Raw genomic sequence first — 15329 nt, 5'->3', positions numbered from 1 at the left:
CCTCTGAAAATTAGCCTAAAAGCAAGAAAACAGATCCCTGGAATGTTTGACACGGGGTTTTAAAGAAAGTTGAGAGGAGGAGACAGAACAAGAGAAGAACGAAAAATGTGAGCTGATCACAAAGTCAGAGCTCTAATGAGGAAAACAAACCACTAAGGTCAGGCTGCTCTGGGCTCAAAAACTTGGGAAGCTGACAAAGAAGCTAGGCTGTCCTTGAGGATGATCTGAAAGCATCTTCTAACTTTTATTACTGCTAAAGACTGGAGAATGTCCTTTCCAAGCACTGGAAGGAAGGTACCAAGTACGCAGAGTCCACCCCATTCTTTAAGCAGCTTCAAGAGTCTGAACAGTTTTGTCTGATGCCATCAAGGGGCCCAGGTGGTGTTCTGCTGGGGACACGGGGGAGCACAGAGCCCAGGGCCTTCCACAAGCAAAGCTTTTTGACTTGTAGGTGAATATCATATGGGTCTGGGGTCCAGGTCAATTGGTTCCCTTACTAAAGACCATAGTCAAATTCATTTTCTAAAACTTTCTTTTCAAAAATAGATAACTGAAACTCTTTAGCTCTGTTACCCGAAAATTGAGAGGCCAAGACAGAAAAAGAAAATGGCTAATTTACGCTAATAGTGCCTGTTTGGAAAGCAGCTTACTAGTAAATGTGACACCTCCACAGACTCCAACACCAGGGGCTCCCAGAGAAGACTCGGGGCTGTTTAGAGGAGGGAGACTGAAGCAATGTGAAGCAGAGCCACTGAACACAGACCAGACTTTCCTCCCACTCTAGCAGAGCACATAATACTCATTACTGTGCATCTCTATAGTCTAGAAGGTTCTCCTTTATTACTGCTGATGGGAAAGATTAGGAAAAAAATAAATTCATAATCAAAACCTACAAATTAGCTGCAAGGGGAAACCTAGAACCCTTAGTACTAAGAAGACGCGTGAGTATGCAGGTGTCCACCTTTTCATATTTCTTAACCAGAGATGACTTAGAAAAAATATCTGCCCATGTTTTCCTGGAAGTAAAAGGCTGGAAGTGGGCAGTAGCCCGAGACTGGCATCAGATCCAGCTTCCGGTTACACAAACCTGTCAGCCATCACAAAGTTCCTCCTCCTCTTCCTATTTCTCAGATAAGAAAACTAAGGCCCAAGTGGAGACCCAACGTCCTTGTGGTCACCAGTCTGAGGACTGTCACCTGGGCCTTCTGCTCTTGGGCCAGCATCTTCTCCAAAACCACTGGGCCTCCTCCTGCCTGTGCCCCCACCTCCACTCATAGTGAGTGTCCAGAGAGGAGGGGGAGCGGCCACCCTGAGCTTCCACTTCCCCCAGCATCCAGGGTCTGTCTCGGTCATGTTCACGGTGCCCCCAGAGGACGTGGGACAACACAGCAAAGCAGCAGTGACTCTCCGTGTCCAAGGTATCCTCCTCCTGTTTGTACATCAGAGATCTTCCTAGTTCTGCAGGGTCGTAATTTCTGACCATTTAATAAAATGATCCGGAATGACAGAGTACACACGGTAAAAAACAAACAAACAAACAAACAAACACAGGCTCTAGGCACAATTTTAAATGTTGAATGCGATGTTGGTAGGCTTTCAGCCCTCAGGCCACATGATGTAATTTCAGTCATTTAGCAGGATTCTCTGACTCAGCGGTTCTTTCTCACTTGCAGCTTTCTCTGCCTCTTCCTCCTCCTCATGGGTTCTGTGGTGTATCAACTTGACAGTTCTGTTTCCTACTGCTGGGATCAATTACATGGAGTCTAGCTCTCTAGCAAGGGGAAAAAACACTCCTAAAGTGCCCAAATAGTGGGAGCACACCTGAGGTTTAGAGGAATCCTGAGAGGAAAAATATATTAATTACCCACATGTCACATCTTTGTGATTACAAAACAAGACCGCCCCAGACACAGAGTTCTGAGGGCAGGTGGGTTAGTCCAAGTGGTTAGATGAATACTGGGCAGTGCCCTTCTCTCCCTCTGTCACTCGCTCACAGCAGAATGTTGCAACCACACGTATCAGTAAGTATTAAGTGATGCAAGGAACAGACTCTTAAAATCAGAGTCTATAAAATTAGAAAAGGATTGCTTCTTGGTAGGAAAGCTATGACAAACCTAAAGAGTGTGTTAAAAAGCAAAGACATCACTTTGCCGACAGAGGTCCGTATAGTCAAACCTATGTACAGTAGTCATGTATAGATGTGAGAGCTGGACGATGAAGAAGGCAAAGCACTGAAGAACTGATGCTTTCAAACTGTGGTGCTGGAGAAGATTCTTGAGAGTCCCTTGGAAAGCAAGGAGATCAAATCAGTCAATCCTAAAGGAAATCAACCCTGAATACTCACTGGAAGGACTGATGCTGAAGCTGAAGCTCCAATACTTTGGCTGCCTGATTTGAACCAGCTGACTCATTGGAAATGACCCTGATGCTGGGAAAGATTGAAGGCAGAAGGAGAAGAGGGCAACAGAGAATGAGATAGTTAAGATGGCATCACTGATTCAAAGGACACGAACTTGGGCAAACTCTGGGAGATGGTGAGGGACAGGGAAGCCTGGAGTGCTGCAGTCCATGGGGTCACCAAGAGTTGGACATGACTTGGCGACTGAACAACAAGAACATAAAACAACAGACAACTGGAAGGAGTTGGCTGCTCCTTCCAAGGGAAGCTACCAAGAAGAAAAGAGCAGGGAAGTGTCCACGTAACACTGCTGGAGTCTGAAGATGCTCTGGCCTCACGCTGGATGACTGAGAAGTCCTCCTTGACTGTATTCAGTGGTAGGGGCCAGCTCCACTGAAGTGGTCTGAGGATCTGGGGACTTAGGGGGAGGGGGAACATCCTCTACTATTCAACCCAGTCAAACAATGTTTTCTGATGACCAACTTTGCTCCAGGCCCTGGGCTACATTCTGGGGATACAAGACGCTAGCACCTGGCGAACACACTAGGTACGTCACTTAAGGTCTTGTTTCAATCTGTCTTCCCCATTAGAATGTCAGCTCCATGAGGACAGGGGGTTTGTTTGTTCTGTTCCCTGCTGTTATCACCAACACACACAATGGTGCCTAGCATTGTGTTGGTGCTCCATCGACATTAATGAAATAAATGAATGACTTCTGACCAGTAATCTAAAATGAAAACTGAACGAGTACCCTGGTGAACAGCATGAAGGACTCATCCCGTCTTCAGGCTCACTTGCATCTCTTCTCTCTGCCAAGCCCCAACGCCAAACTCAACAAGTCCAAAGCTAGAGACACAGACCTGGGCCTGAACACTAAGGTGAGATCCGACTGCAGAAACTGTCTTTCTTCTTTCTGATCACCAAACACAGTCTGCTTCCCAACACCTCAGTGCTCTTTCATACAGGTGTGGATAATGCACTAGAATTTACCCATATAAACATAACTTTGGAAAAATGTCCTAAAGCAAGTGCTGAAACATAATTATAAGTTATCACTTGGCAGTATGCAGGGTTATCAGCAGAAGAATAAGCACACAACACGATTGGGGAATAAAAAAAATCAGGCCAGCACCTCAGTGAACACAGCAACTGGGGGCCACCAAGGCCATTACTACTTCTACCTCAAAAAGACTAGATTTAAGACACAAGTGGGCCAAGAGGAGACAGCTTTCATGAGTTGCTCAGTCATGTTCAACTCTTTGTGACCCCATGAACCGCAGCACACCAGGCCTCCCTGTCCATTACCAACTCCCGGAGTCCACCCAAACCCATGTCCATTGTGTCAGTGATCGTCCCCTCCTCCTCCTGCCCTCAATCTTTCCCAGCATCAGGGCCATTTCAAATGAGTCAGCTCATTATATCAGGTGGCCAAAGTATTGGAGTTTCAGCTTCAACATCAGTCCTTCCAATGAACACCCGGGACTGATCTCCTTTAGGATGGACTGGTTGGATCTCCTTGCAGTTGAAGGGACTCTCAAGAGTCTTCTCCAACACTACAGTTCAAAAGCATCAATTCTTCGGTGCTCAGCCTTCTTCACAGTCCAACTCTCACATCCATACATGACCACTGGAAAACCACAGCCTTGACTAGACGAACCTTTGTTGACAAAGTGATGTCTCTGCTTTTTAATATGCTGTCTAGGTTGGTCGTAACTTTTCTTCCAAGGAGGAAGCGTCTTTTAATTTCATGGTTGCAATCACCATCTGCAGTGATTTTGGAGCTCAGAAAAAAAGTCAGCCACTGTTTCCCCATCTATTTGCCATGAAGTGATGGGACCGGATGCTGTGATCTTAGTTTTCTGAATGTTGAGCTTTAAGCCAACTTTTTCACTCTCCTCTTTCATGAGTTACTTCCTCTCAATGTAGGGTCTCCCCAATGGAATCTTTTTTTTTTTTTTTAAAACCTCCTGTTTCCTTCCCTAATCCTGAATTCTGGCTACCAGGCTAATGAGGTGTGGTTTCACCTGTGAAAATGTAAGGCTCCAATGTCACTGTACACAAAGTGTTCCATGCATACACAAAGAAAATTGACTTCAGTTCTGTTGCTAAGAAACCGCAGAAGGAAAGGGTTTTTCCAGCCTCTTCATTTATAAAGTAACCACTTTGTCTATCGGAGAACAAATGCAATCTCTCAAGTCCCCTCATGCCTTGCTCTCATTTTTAAAATGAACAGAGAAAGATGATGGAGAGTGGCTCAAAGTGCATGCTATCTTCATTTTTTTTTTATGTCCTTGAAAATGAGATGGAAACATGGTTTCAATAACCCACTGCTCTCATATTTATTAATCTTTCAGGCTGAAGATTCTCCCCAACACTCCCCCACTTCAAGCAAAAATGAAAAATGTCCCATAGAAATTACTCTTTGATTTTAAAAGGTTAGCCTGGGCAGTGAGAACTAATTTACGCTATGCTTGTATTCCATGTGGGGTTACTTCCCAGGTCTCTGTTCTATCCTACATTGCCCCAAGGCCCAAACACGTACACATGCATGAACATGAAAACACACACACACACAGAGCCCAAGAGAATAGCACAATGCATCGTTAGCTTTATTAAAAAAAAAAAACACACACTAAAATTAGGGCTTGGGATAAGGAACTTGAAAACATACTTGTTAAAGAAAATGAAAAAAAAAATGTTTTTGTTTAAAAAGAGAGAAACGGGCATACTAACTTTGAGTACAGCATAAAGAGGAAGCCAATAAAGCCATGTATGTGAAAGGCAAGGTCACAGCTGAATTTGTAGATTTAACCCAGAGGCAACTTCTACTGATATGAAACACTGAAATAAATTTTTAAAACATCTCTCCCCTTCCAATGCTTGGCTTATTTCATTTACTAAAGGAGTCTAAAGTATAGTTCTCTTCACAGCTTGTTACACAGTGAAATCTTTCTGCAAACTAACTGGCAAAATTGATTGCCTTACACCAACTTTTCTACACATATAATTGATTTTTAATTTGGTGTCTCATTTCCAAAAGGACTTGACAATAAACTCCACTCTATCCACACTTCTGACTTCTTTAAACAAGAGTTTGATTCAAAGGCTGATGGGAGTCAATTACAGAAAAAATAGTTTAGTTTCACTAATATCTGAAACATTAGGCAGATTTTACCCAAATTTACATCTCCCTTCTTTAATAGTAAGGCCTGATTCTTACTATGGACCAAAATAAGAATACGTAACGTGAGCAACATGTATATTACTTATATGTACAATGTATGGCAGCATACATCATAATTCTTCCTTTTCTTTTTCCTACTCTCATATCTAAGAATTAAGCTGTTCATAAGAAATAGTTACCAATTTAGTTTAAAATGAGAAGAAGGGTAATCAGTAGGGAGAAAAAACTATTTTCATCCAATTTAAAATTTACTGAGTACCTATTATGAGTTGCACTAAACACAGCATATCTATATTTTGGGTTCTAAGCAAACTAAAAATTTTCAGATTAAGATTTCTTTAGAAAGTAAGAATTTTAATGTTACAATTCAATTTATATAAGTTTACAATGACATAAAATGATGTAGGTACATGAAATAAAGTGCTTTGAAGAGTGAATGAAACAAGGAAAATGTGAGACAGTGATGAGGTTTCAACCTCCCTTTAATGTTTTTATAATAATGTTCTCACAAGAGAGAAAGATCCACATAAAATTTAAAAAAGAAAAAGAAAATGAATGGATTCATACTGGATGACCTACAGGTTCATCAACATTTCTTGAAAGACTATATAAAATGTTCCACAACTCTGGAAACTGGACCATTCCTAAAATAAATATAATTCAATTAAGCCTTCTCCTATATTGAATGTTATGTACATTTAAAACCGAACACGAAGATTACGGACATCCTAAAGTTTACATCTTCAGGTCAGTAATCTTGGGCTCTGGGCGCGCCGTCCCCCACCCCCCCGCACCCCCGCCCCTACCTGGCTTTCACCTCAACCACCTCCTGCTGCTGTAGGGCCTTAACTTCGGTTCTGCTGTGAATTCCATTTTCTACAGCTGCCACACAAACAGTAAATAAAATTCATTGTTTTTTTGCCCCACTAAGCAGCTCTGTCTTCTGGCACATCCAGATGCCTGGCTTGAAAATAGTGAACAATGAAAACAATGTTTTATTGAGCAAACATTCCAAAAAGGCCATAACAAAGGCCTCGGAAGGTGCTGCTAAAGAAAGACACTGTGGCAAGGGCTTTGTGTACTCCATCTGAGTAATTCCTTGACCAGTGGCCCGGGTTCATTGGATTACAGATATTCAGAGAATTAGTCTCCCATGTCATGTCAACTTCAAAAGAAAGACTTCTATTTATGTTTATGATAAATGGAGTTTTAAACTGAAAGATGGTTCAGATGTTTTAAAACTTATGAATCTGTAAAATCCATGTACATGACCAATTAAGGTTTATTGTCCCCACGGATTAACTCTTTTTGGATAAAAAATTTCAGAGGTTATCTGTATCTAGGTTGTTCACCTCAATGTTGATATGAAATATTTAAAGGGAACCATATTTCAAGATGGGGCTTTCTAGGTGGCGCTAGTGGTAAACAATCTGCCTGCCAATTCAGGAGAAGCAAGAGACACTGGTTCCACCCCTGGGTCGGGAAGATCCCCTGGAGTAGGAAATGGCAACCCACTCCAGTATTCTTGCCTGGAGAATTCTATGGACAGAGGAGCCTGGCAGGCTACAGTCCATGGGACTGCAAAGAGTCAGACATGATTGAGGGACTGAGCACACACACATATTTCAAGATAAAAGTTACAGTTGAAAGTGAAAGCGTTGGTCACTCAGTTGTATCCGACTGCTCGCAACCCCACTGACTGTAGCCTACCAGGCTCCTCTGTCCATGGAATTCTCCAGGCAAAATACTGGAGTGGGTTGCTATTCCCTTCTCCAGGGGATCCCATCCAGGAATTCAACTCAGGTCTCCTGCATTGCAGGCAGATTCTTACCATCTGAGCCACCAGGGAAACCTCCAAAAGTTACAGTTACCCAAGATGAAACGGAAGCACTCTGCAGAGACATCCAAAGCAACACAACCTCTCCCTTACGTAAAACCTGGAATTATGCCTAAAGCTATTTCAACATGAAAGTAATTCCTGAAACACAGCAAAGTGGATGGGAAGCAAAGGGTGAAACTCACAGCTCAGTGAGGCACCCAATCTTACAACTTTGCAAGGCAGGCCAAACTCAAGGAAAATGCAGGCCCTGAATTTTGAAAAGAATTCAATTAGCACCCCCAGTATTTCCATAATCAACAGCTGAATGCTAATTAAGAGCACAGCACCAAGCAAGCAATGGAATCCCAGTGCAATAACCAACAACACAAGGGTGCAAATGCTCCCTTCAGCTTGCATGCATAAACAAACAGAATTAATAACTACCCAAGCATGGAAGGGTGGCTTAATCTGTTTCGATTAGGCGCAGTTCAGCCCTGGGGCTTTTGTGTTATATTTAAATGTGTTCATCATGTTTAATTAAAAACCTAATAATCTAGGGTTGTTGTTTTTTTTTAAGTTCTGATCTGTACTTTCCTCCTCTTTCTCTTCCTGAGTTCTACTGATTTGGATGGTTTCCTGAAAAGGAACAATATTTTTAGCATGCTGTAAGTGAAACTGGTTAACCAGCAACATCACTCTCCAAGGCAGTAGCCAGTCACTGTCGTGAGCTCCATCCTAGCCCATGTCAGGGGTTCAATAAGCTTCATGAATTAAAGCAAAAATGCTCTTCTGATCTGACCTGGTTTATTTAGCCTGAAAGACTTCCCCATGAGCTAGCTACCAAGGTGTTTCCAACAGTCTCTCCTCTAAAACAGAGTTCTTTTGTCATTATCTGGCTTAGAATTTGACAGAAATTGGCACAAATCTGGCTTCAGTTCAATAGAATTTAAAGTATCTCAGCCCTAAGGCAACTTCAATAAGAAATACCATATCTGTAACAACACACCAAGTGTTTAAGGAATTACTGAGAGGAAGTGCGAAATGAAAGGCCTCCTGTTGTTTAATTCTGAGGCCTAAGATCTCCAGAATTAATGGTTATCTGAAAGACCTCAGAAGAAGAGGTCTGGTGATAGTGTTAACCATAATTTGGGAACTTTTCTCAAAAGTAAACTTTTAAGGTTTACTTTTGTATGCATCACTGGATTCATATAAAAGTTTTTCTCCTTGGTGCTGATGCATAATTATTAACCATTAAATGCTGGATTGAGGACAATGTCAATTACAGTGAAGTTTAAAACCAATCATCTTAAATAAAGAGTTGTCAATACTCAAGGGCCTCAAAGGCAGAGACATTACTCTCACCATCAGAAAGCCTCACTCTTCATAAGTTTACAAACTAGAAGGACAATCAACTTAGAAATAAAGACCGTGAGGAACAAAGCTGGTGATGGCAGCACAGAGGCTTCAGGAGTGGCCAATACAGGATGCAGACCTAGTTCAGCAGGGGAGTGCCTGGCCGCTGAACCTCAGGGTCTGGGTTAGCAAGAGAGAGAGAGGAGTCTGTTCCCAGGGCAGAAGACCCACAGGGTCAGGAGGTTCCCACTCTCAGCACAGCCAGGGGTCCCATGGCAGGTGCTCCCTGCCAACCCTCTCACACGGTGCTCCATTCATGTCTGTGCAAAGGAAAGCAAGTGCATCAATGCTGGAGTCAGGTCAGATGCTGGGCAGCTGGTCAAACTCATATACTGGAGCCAATGAAATTTAAACATAACTAGAGCATCCAAGTATACAGAACATTAGGAGGGACAAAAGAGGCAGGTTCATGTATTTATTTGAGTTGGGGCCCACTTATTTTGCTTAAATCTTCTGATTCCTGGGGTGAGAAAATGTGGGAATTCCAGCAGGAGGGGTGGCACGCACGGAGCAGGTATTCACTCACAGCCAAAACCAGGCTCCAGGTTAAGAGCAGTGCTGGTTTATGTGCCCCACTGCCACATAAAACAATTCAGAGAGGTGATCTGGAGAGTTCAGGTGAGGCTTCCCTCAGCCTAACAATTACTCAGTCACCCTTCTCATTCCCTGTTGAGGTTTTAGAAAGTGAACTTAACTTCCTATGAGTAAGGGAACCATTTGATCCCTGGGCTCTGCAAGGGCTGGATGACTGCCAAAACATTTCTTAAAACGTACACTAAAACAAACATGGTAAAAATGAGCCCAGACTGACAAGGATGTATGTGGTTAGAGATGATTATCCCAGGCTGGGAGTGAGTGGCACTCTGGAATCCTGCTTCACTTTTCAGAATCAAGCTGGGCTTTTCCCCATGTGTCAGGTTCCCAACCCTCCTTCATCCTACCATTGCTCCAAGTCTCCAAGAGGCAGCAGAGGGGACACTGCCCACGCTGCGTCTGATATAAGCAAATGCTGTTGGGGAAGGAAGCCAGCTCTTCTCAGCAGGAATGTGAAAGGTCCACAGGGAATGAAAGATCAATGGAGGAGTGAATGGAGGGGGAGAGAGAAAGAAGCTGGGGAGGCAGGAGTGAAAAGGGAGGGACAATGGCAGGGCGAGGGTGGGCACATGAAGGTAGAAGGAGAGGAGAGACCAGACCAAGTGAGGAGCCTGAGTCTGGGAAGCAGCTGTCAGGGCACATCCATGTTGACAGGCCCTAGGGTGGGCCACTGTCCACGACTGTTCCAGCCTTTTCATCTCCTTATGTCTATCTTCCACAAAGGCTTTGTGTAGAATTTAACGTTTTTACCCATCAAATCTCTTACTTCTTCTCACATAAACAGGTCTACAGCGGGAAACAATATCCATGACTTTAAAAAAAAATTGAAGTATACTTGATTTAAAATGTTGTGTTAATTTCTGTACAGCAGTGATTCAGTAATACAAACATAAATACTTTTTCATACTTGTTACGATTTATCACATACCAAATCACTTTCACACCATACTCATGGTTATTACAGGATGCTGAATATAAGTTCTCTGTACAGCACAGGGAACTATATTCAATATATAGGACCTTGTTGTTCATCTTTTTTATACATAGTAGTTTATGTCTATTAATTCCAAACACCTAATTTATCCCTCCCCCATGCCAAGTTCCCCCTTTGGTAACTATAAGTTTGCTCTCTGTATCTATGAATCTGTTTTGGTTTCATAAATAAGCTCACCTGTGTCATATTAGACTCCACCAATAAGTGATATCATATATTTGTCTTTCTCTGACTTACCTCCCTTAGTATGATAATCTCTAGGCCCATCCATGTTGCTGCAAACAGCATTATTTCATTCTTTCTTATGGCTGAGTAATATTTCATTATATATATATATATATAATGAAATATTAATCAGCCTTAGTGTATGTATGTATATAAACATATACACACCTCATCATCTTTATCCACTCATCTATCTATGGGCATTTAGGTTGCTTCTATGTGTTGACTATTGTGAACAGTGGTGCATGTATCTTTTCAAGTTAGAGTTTTCTCTGGATACATGCCCAGAAATGGGATGGCTGGATCATATGACAACTCTATTTTTAGTTTTTTAATATGTGACTTTTCAACACAGTTGAGTTTAACATTTTTACTTTGCCCACTGTCTCAAAGACAAAAGTTTGAGTTGTCTGCATCTCTTTACTAATCGGGTCAAGTTTCACATTCTCTATTTCAAAGCTGCAACATCGGCTTCACCAACACTCCAATGAACTGAATGAGGGACCGCTGAGAAGGCTGGCGCTCTCTTACAGAAGCTTCAAGGACCATCTCGCCATCTCAGGCCCTCCCTGCTGCCTCCTGATTTTTCCCTCACTCTTCTTAACCCCTGCTGCCCTCACCCACAGCATCCCACGGACAACCTCCCTGGGCACACGCCCAGGATCTCACCACTTCTCCCCACCACCGCTGCTGTGCCGCTCGGTCACCCAGGCCTGGGCTCTCACATAACCCTGAAGCCACTCTTGCTTGAAGCAGCAGCCAGAGGGCCACTGGCAGATGGAGTCCCTGTGCGCAGAAGCCACTCATGCAGAGCAAACAGCAAGACTCCGAACACAGGTCCACAGGCCACCCGACCTGTGCTCTGGGGACCCTCCCCGTCCCCCGCCTCTCCTGCCGCTCTCCCCTCATATTCCTGCCTTTCCTCCAACACGCCAGGTGCGCTTTCACCTTAGGGCCCTCAATATCCAAGGCTTGCCTCCTCACAGAAGCCAGGCCCCACCCCGGTTCCCCCCTGCCCCCTGTTTTCCTCAGCACACACTGATTTACAGGTGGTCTCCCCCATCTCAAGGGGGGGCCCTGTGTTCCCCTTGATGGTGCCTAACACAGCACCTGGCACATGACAAGCACTTGATACATACTGCTGAAAACATGAACGAGTGGGACCAGGAAAGCCACACAATTTCTAAACACTCTCCCTTAGGCTATTTTTAAATACAGGCAAGGAACTCACAATCAATCAATATGTGTATCAGTGCCAGCCCTCATCTTAATCTCAGTCAGCCTCAAGGGCAAATGTCAAGTGGTGATGCTCATACTGAAGACTGTATTTGCAAAAGCACAAGAAATCTCCCTGCCTTGTGTAGCAATTCTTCTGCCCAAAGTCACAAGGTGGGGGATGGAGAGCTTCATTAGAACTCATTCTGCTGGGATAAAATCCATGAGTTTGAAAATATGTACTTCTGGGTACATTTCTATCTTCCCACCGTCAGATATGACTGAGCGACTTCACTTTCACTTTTCATTTTCATGCATTGAAGAAAGAAATAGCAACCCACTCCAGTGTTCTTGCCTGGAGGATCCCAGGGACGGCAGAGCCTGGTGGGCTGCCGTCTATGGGGTCGCACAGAGTCGGACACGACTGAAGTGACTTAGCAGTAGCAGCAGTAACAGAATGAATGATTTAAAGTCTATGTTTCCTGCTCTTGACTACTGTTCTTCTGCACGTTAGAGACCCTACCAGACTTCACAACAAAAACAAGGTGCAGCCCTTATCTAAAGAGTATCAGCTGGTTCTAAAATGACTGAATCTTAACAGAAGGTGAGGTGAAGTCGCTCAGTCGTGTCCGACTCTCTGCGACCCTGTGGACTGTAGCCTACCAGGCTCCTCCGTCCATGGGATTCTCCAGGCAAGAATACTGGAGTGGATTGCCATTTCCTTCTCCAGGGAATCTTCCCAACCCAGGGATCGAACCCAGGTCTCCCGTACTGGAGGCAGACGCTTTAACCTCTGAGCCACCAGGGAAGCCACGAATCTTAACAGAAGGAAGTATCAAAAGCTAGCCTGCACGCAAACAAACCAACCAACCCAACCTAATTTTTTTAAAGAGCAACTATTAATTTCCTCTCTCTTTCCATGACACCTGGGGAAATCTTTCCCATTTTCTATAAAACAAATGCTGACTAAACTCTCTCCATAGAATTATGAGGTTCAGAGGCTCTTTATCCTGACTGACAGATGCCATAGGCAGTCTGCAGCCATGACCGGATCCTGGGGATGTGGTGAGCAGCAGGCCCAGCCACCCCTCATGCCCCAGAGCAGACCCGAGGCTGACTCCCGCCCGCTCACCACTTCGTCCTCGGTCCAGCTCTTCTCGATCAGCTTGGGCACAGGCTTCTTCACCAGTCGCTGCAGAGCTTTGCCAGCATCATAGCCACTTTCATGGAGCTAAAACAATAATGATAATTTTAGTTTGTTCATTGCACCAAAAAAAAAGAACTGGAAGCAAATCAATAAAAAGGGGATCCTTCATTTACTCTAACAGAAGAGTCATGAGACAGGTACACGAGACTCAGAGTCACTTTAGCCAGTGTCATAACTGGCTTATATCCAACCACCCCCCAGATCCAGCTGTTCTGGGAGAAGGACACAAGCAGGGGAGAGAACATTCTGTCAATGACAGGAACAAGATGAAGACCAACAGTAACATTTATGGAACATTTAGCCTAGGCTGTTGCTAAAGCACCTTTGACACACTCATTTATCTTACTTAATCCTATGAGGAAAGTAGTCTTTCAGTTAATCTTACGGAGTAGGAACCCTCATCACCCATTTTATGGATGAGGAGACTGAGGCATGGAAAGGTCAAGTAAAGGTACTCACCCATACTAAGCCAGTAAGCAGTGGAGCCAAGACTCAAACCCAGCCTATGTGACCCCTGCTCTTGTCCCATTTCCCTCAAAGTGGTCTAAAGATGTGACAGATTATGTTCTTTCCCATTAGCACGTCTTAAGTCTTTCACCTATAATTTCACTAAAAAAAATTTCAAGTATCTAAATATAAAAACTTTAAATCTAATTATGTTACAGTATACTAACTTCTCAGCAGATAAATGAAGATGCTAGTTTATCTACATGGTCCTTTCAGGACTGGACTTTCTCTCTGGTCAAAACTGTTGAATTCTTTTTTTAAGATTTATTTATTTTTGGCTATGCTGAGTCTTCATTGCTATGTGCAGACTTTTCTCTAGTTGTGGCAAGCAGGGGTTACTCTTGCAGAAAATGAAAGTGAAAGTCGCTCAGTCATACCCAATTCTTTGCGACCTCCTGGACTATATGCTCCATGGAATTCTCCAGGCCAGTATATCCTTCCACCCCAGGGATCAAACCCAGGTCTGCTATATTGCAGGTGGATTCTTTACCAGCTGAGCCACAAGGGAAGCCCCTTGTTGTGGAGCACAGGCTCAACAGTTGTGGCTCATTGGCTTAGCTGCTCTGCAGCATGTGGAATCTTCCTAGACCAGAAATGGAACTCATGTCCCCTGTATTGGCAGGCAGATTCTTGACCACTGGACCACCAGGACAATGAAGAGAAGGAGCAGAGAGAATGATCCTCCTGCTCATATCGACCTTCCCAAACTGTGGCTGTCTCTCCAGATTTCTCACCGGGAACTGCCCTTTCTTTCCAAAGTCTACTCTGACAGGAGCATTTTCTGGCTGAGACCTATACCTCCAGGAATTAACACCATCCATAGCAAAAGGTGATACACAGAGATACTTGTTGAGTTAATAACTAAAGGCCTTCAACTACTGCCCCTCAATAGACTCAACCCAAATCCCCACCTCAGTGTGTTCAGGTTCATTCAATCTGATGTTAGCTGAGTACCTATTATGGTGCAGGCCACACCCCAAACCCTGGGGACACAGCAGTGAACACAATGGCTGCCCGCAGGGGACATGCTGATCTTTCTACAAGTGCTTCAATCCCTTATTTGAAAAATTCACCAGTATTTGCAAATCCTCAGTACAAATAAGGTGCAAACTTAACCAGTAAGTCAGTTTGTTTGTTTGGATGGATGAATGGATGAACTAATAAATAAAAATTTTGGATATAGTAAATCTCTCCTATAACTATTTGACTGCTATTGGAAGTTAAATATCCATTTTCATTGTTCATTCAGCAAAACAAAAAGTTATTAAAAATCAAAATTTCCCAAGTTAGTCTCACATTTTAGAGGATCCCAATTTACTCTAAGTCCAGACTACCCACAGATATCCAGACTAGAAATTAATTACTAAGACAACTACCTTAAAAAAACCAAAAACACCTACTTCAATGATTAATGCTGAATCTTTTTTTGGTGGTGGTTGGATGTGGATAAGGTGAGTGTACACAAAAAAATATGGATGCCAGATATGAACTTATGTATTTTTATGACATTCATTGTGGTAGGTCTGGTGGCTCAGAGGTTAAAGTGTCTGCCTCTAATGCAGGAGACCTGGGTTCAATCCCTGGGTCAGGAAGATCCTCTGGAGAAGGAAATGGCAACCCACTCCAGTATTCTTGCCTCGAGAATCCCATGGATGGAGAAGCCTGGTGGGCTACAGTCCACGGGGTCACAAAGAGTAGGACACGACTGAGCGACTTAAATTATGACATTCATTGTTAGAGGATTTAAAAAATAGAATACTATAAATATTATAC

The 15329-nt window shown here is 43.4% G+C and overlaps 1 protein-coding gene across 5 annotated transcripts in view; it reads right to left on the bottom strand.

The window, feature by feature from the left end:
- The window catches only part of RERE (arginine-glutamic acid dipeptide repeats), a 415540-nt gene that overhangs the window by 79574 nt on the left and 320637 nt on the right, over positions 1-15329 (bottom strand). For all 5 annotated transcript variants that reach the window (XM_018060396.1, XM_018060399.1, XM_018060398.1 and 2 more), the window contains one exon: positions 12975-13073. In XM_018060396.1, coding sequence (XP_017915885.1) covers positions 12975-13073 — 99 coding nt within the window. The remainder of the gene's footprint in view (positions 1-12974; positions 13074-15329) is intronic.

Source organism: Capra hircus, chromosome 16 (genome assembly GCF_001704415.2).
Source record: "Capra hircus breed San Clemente chromosome 16, ASM170441v1, whole genome shotgun sequence".
Lineage (NCBI taxonomy): Eukaryota > Metazoa > Chordata > Mammalia > Artiodactyla > Bovidae > Capra > Capra hircus.
Note: the sequence above shows the minus strand (reverse complement) of the source record. Positions and strands in the feature narration are given on the sequence as shown.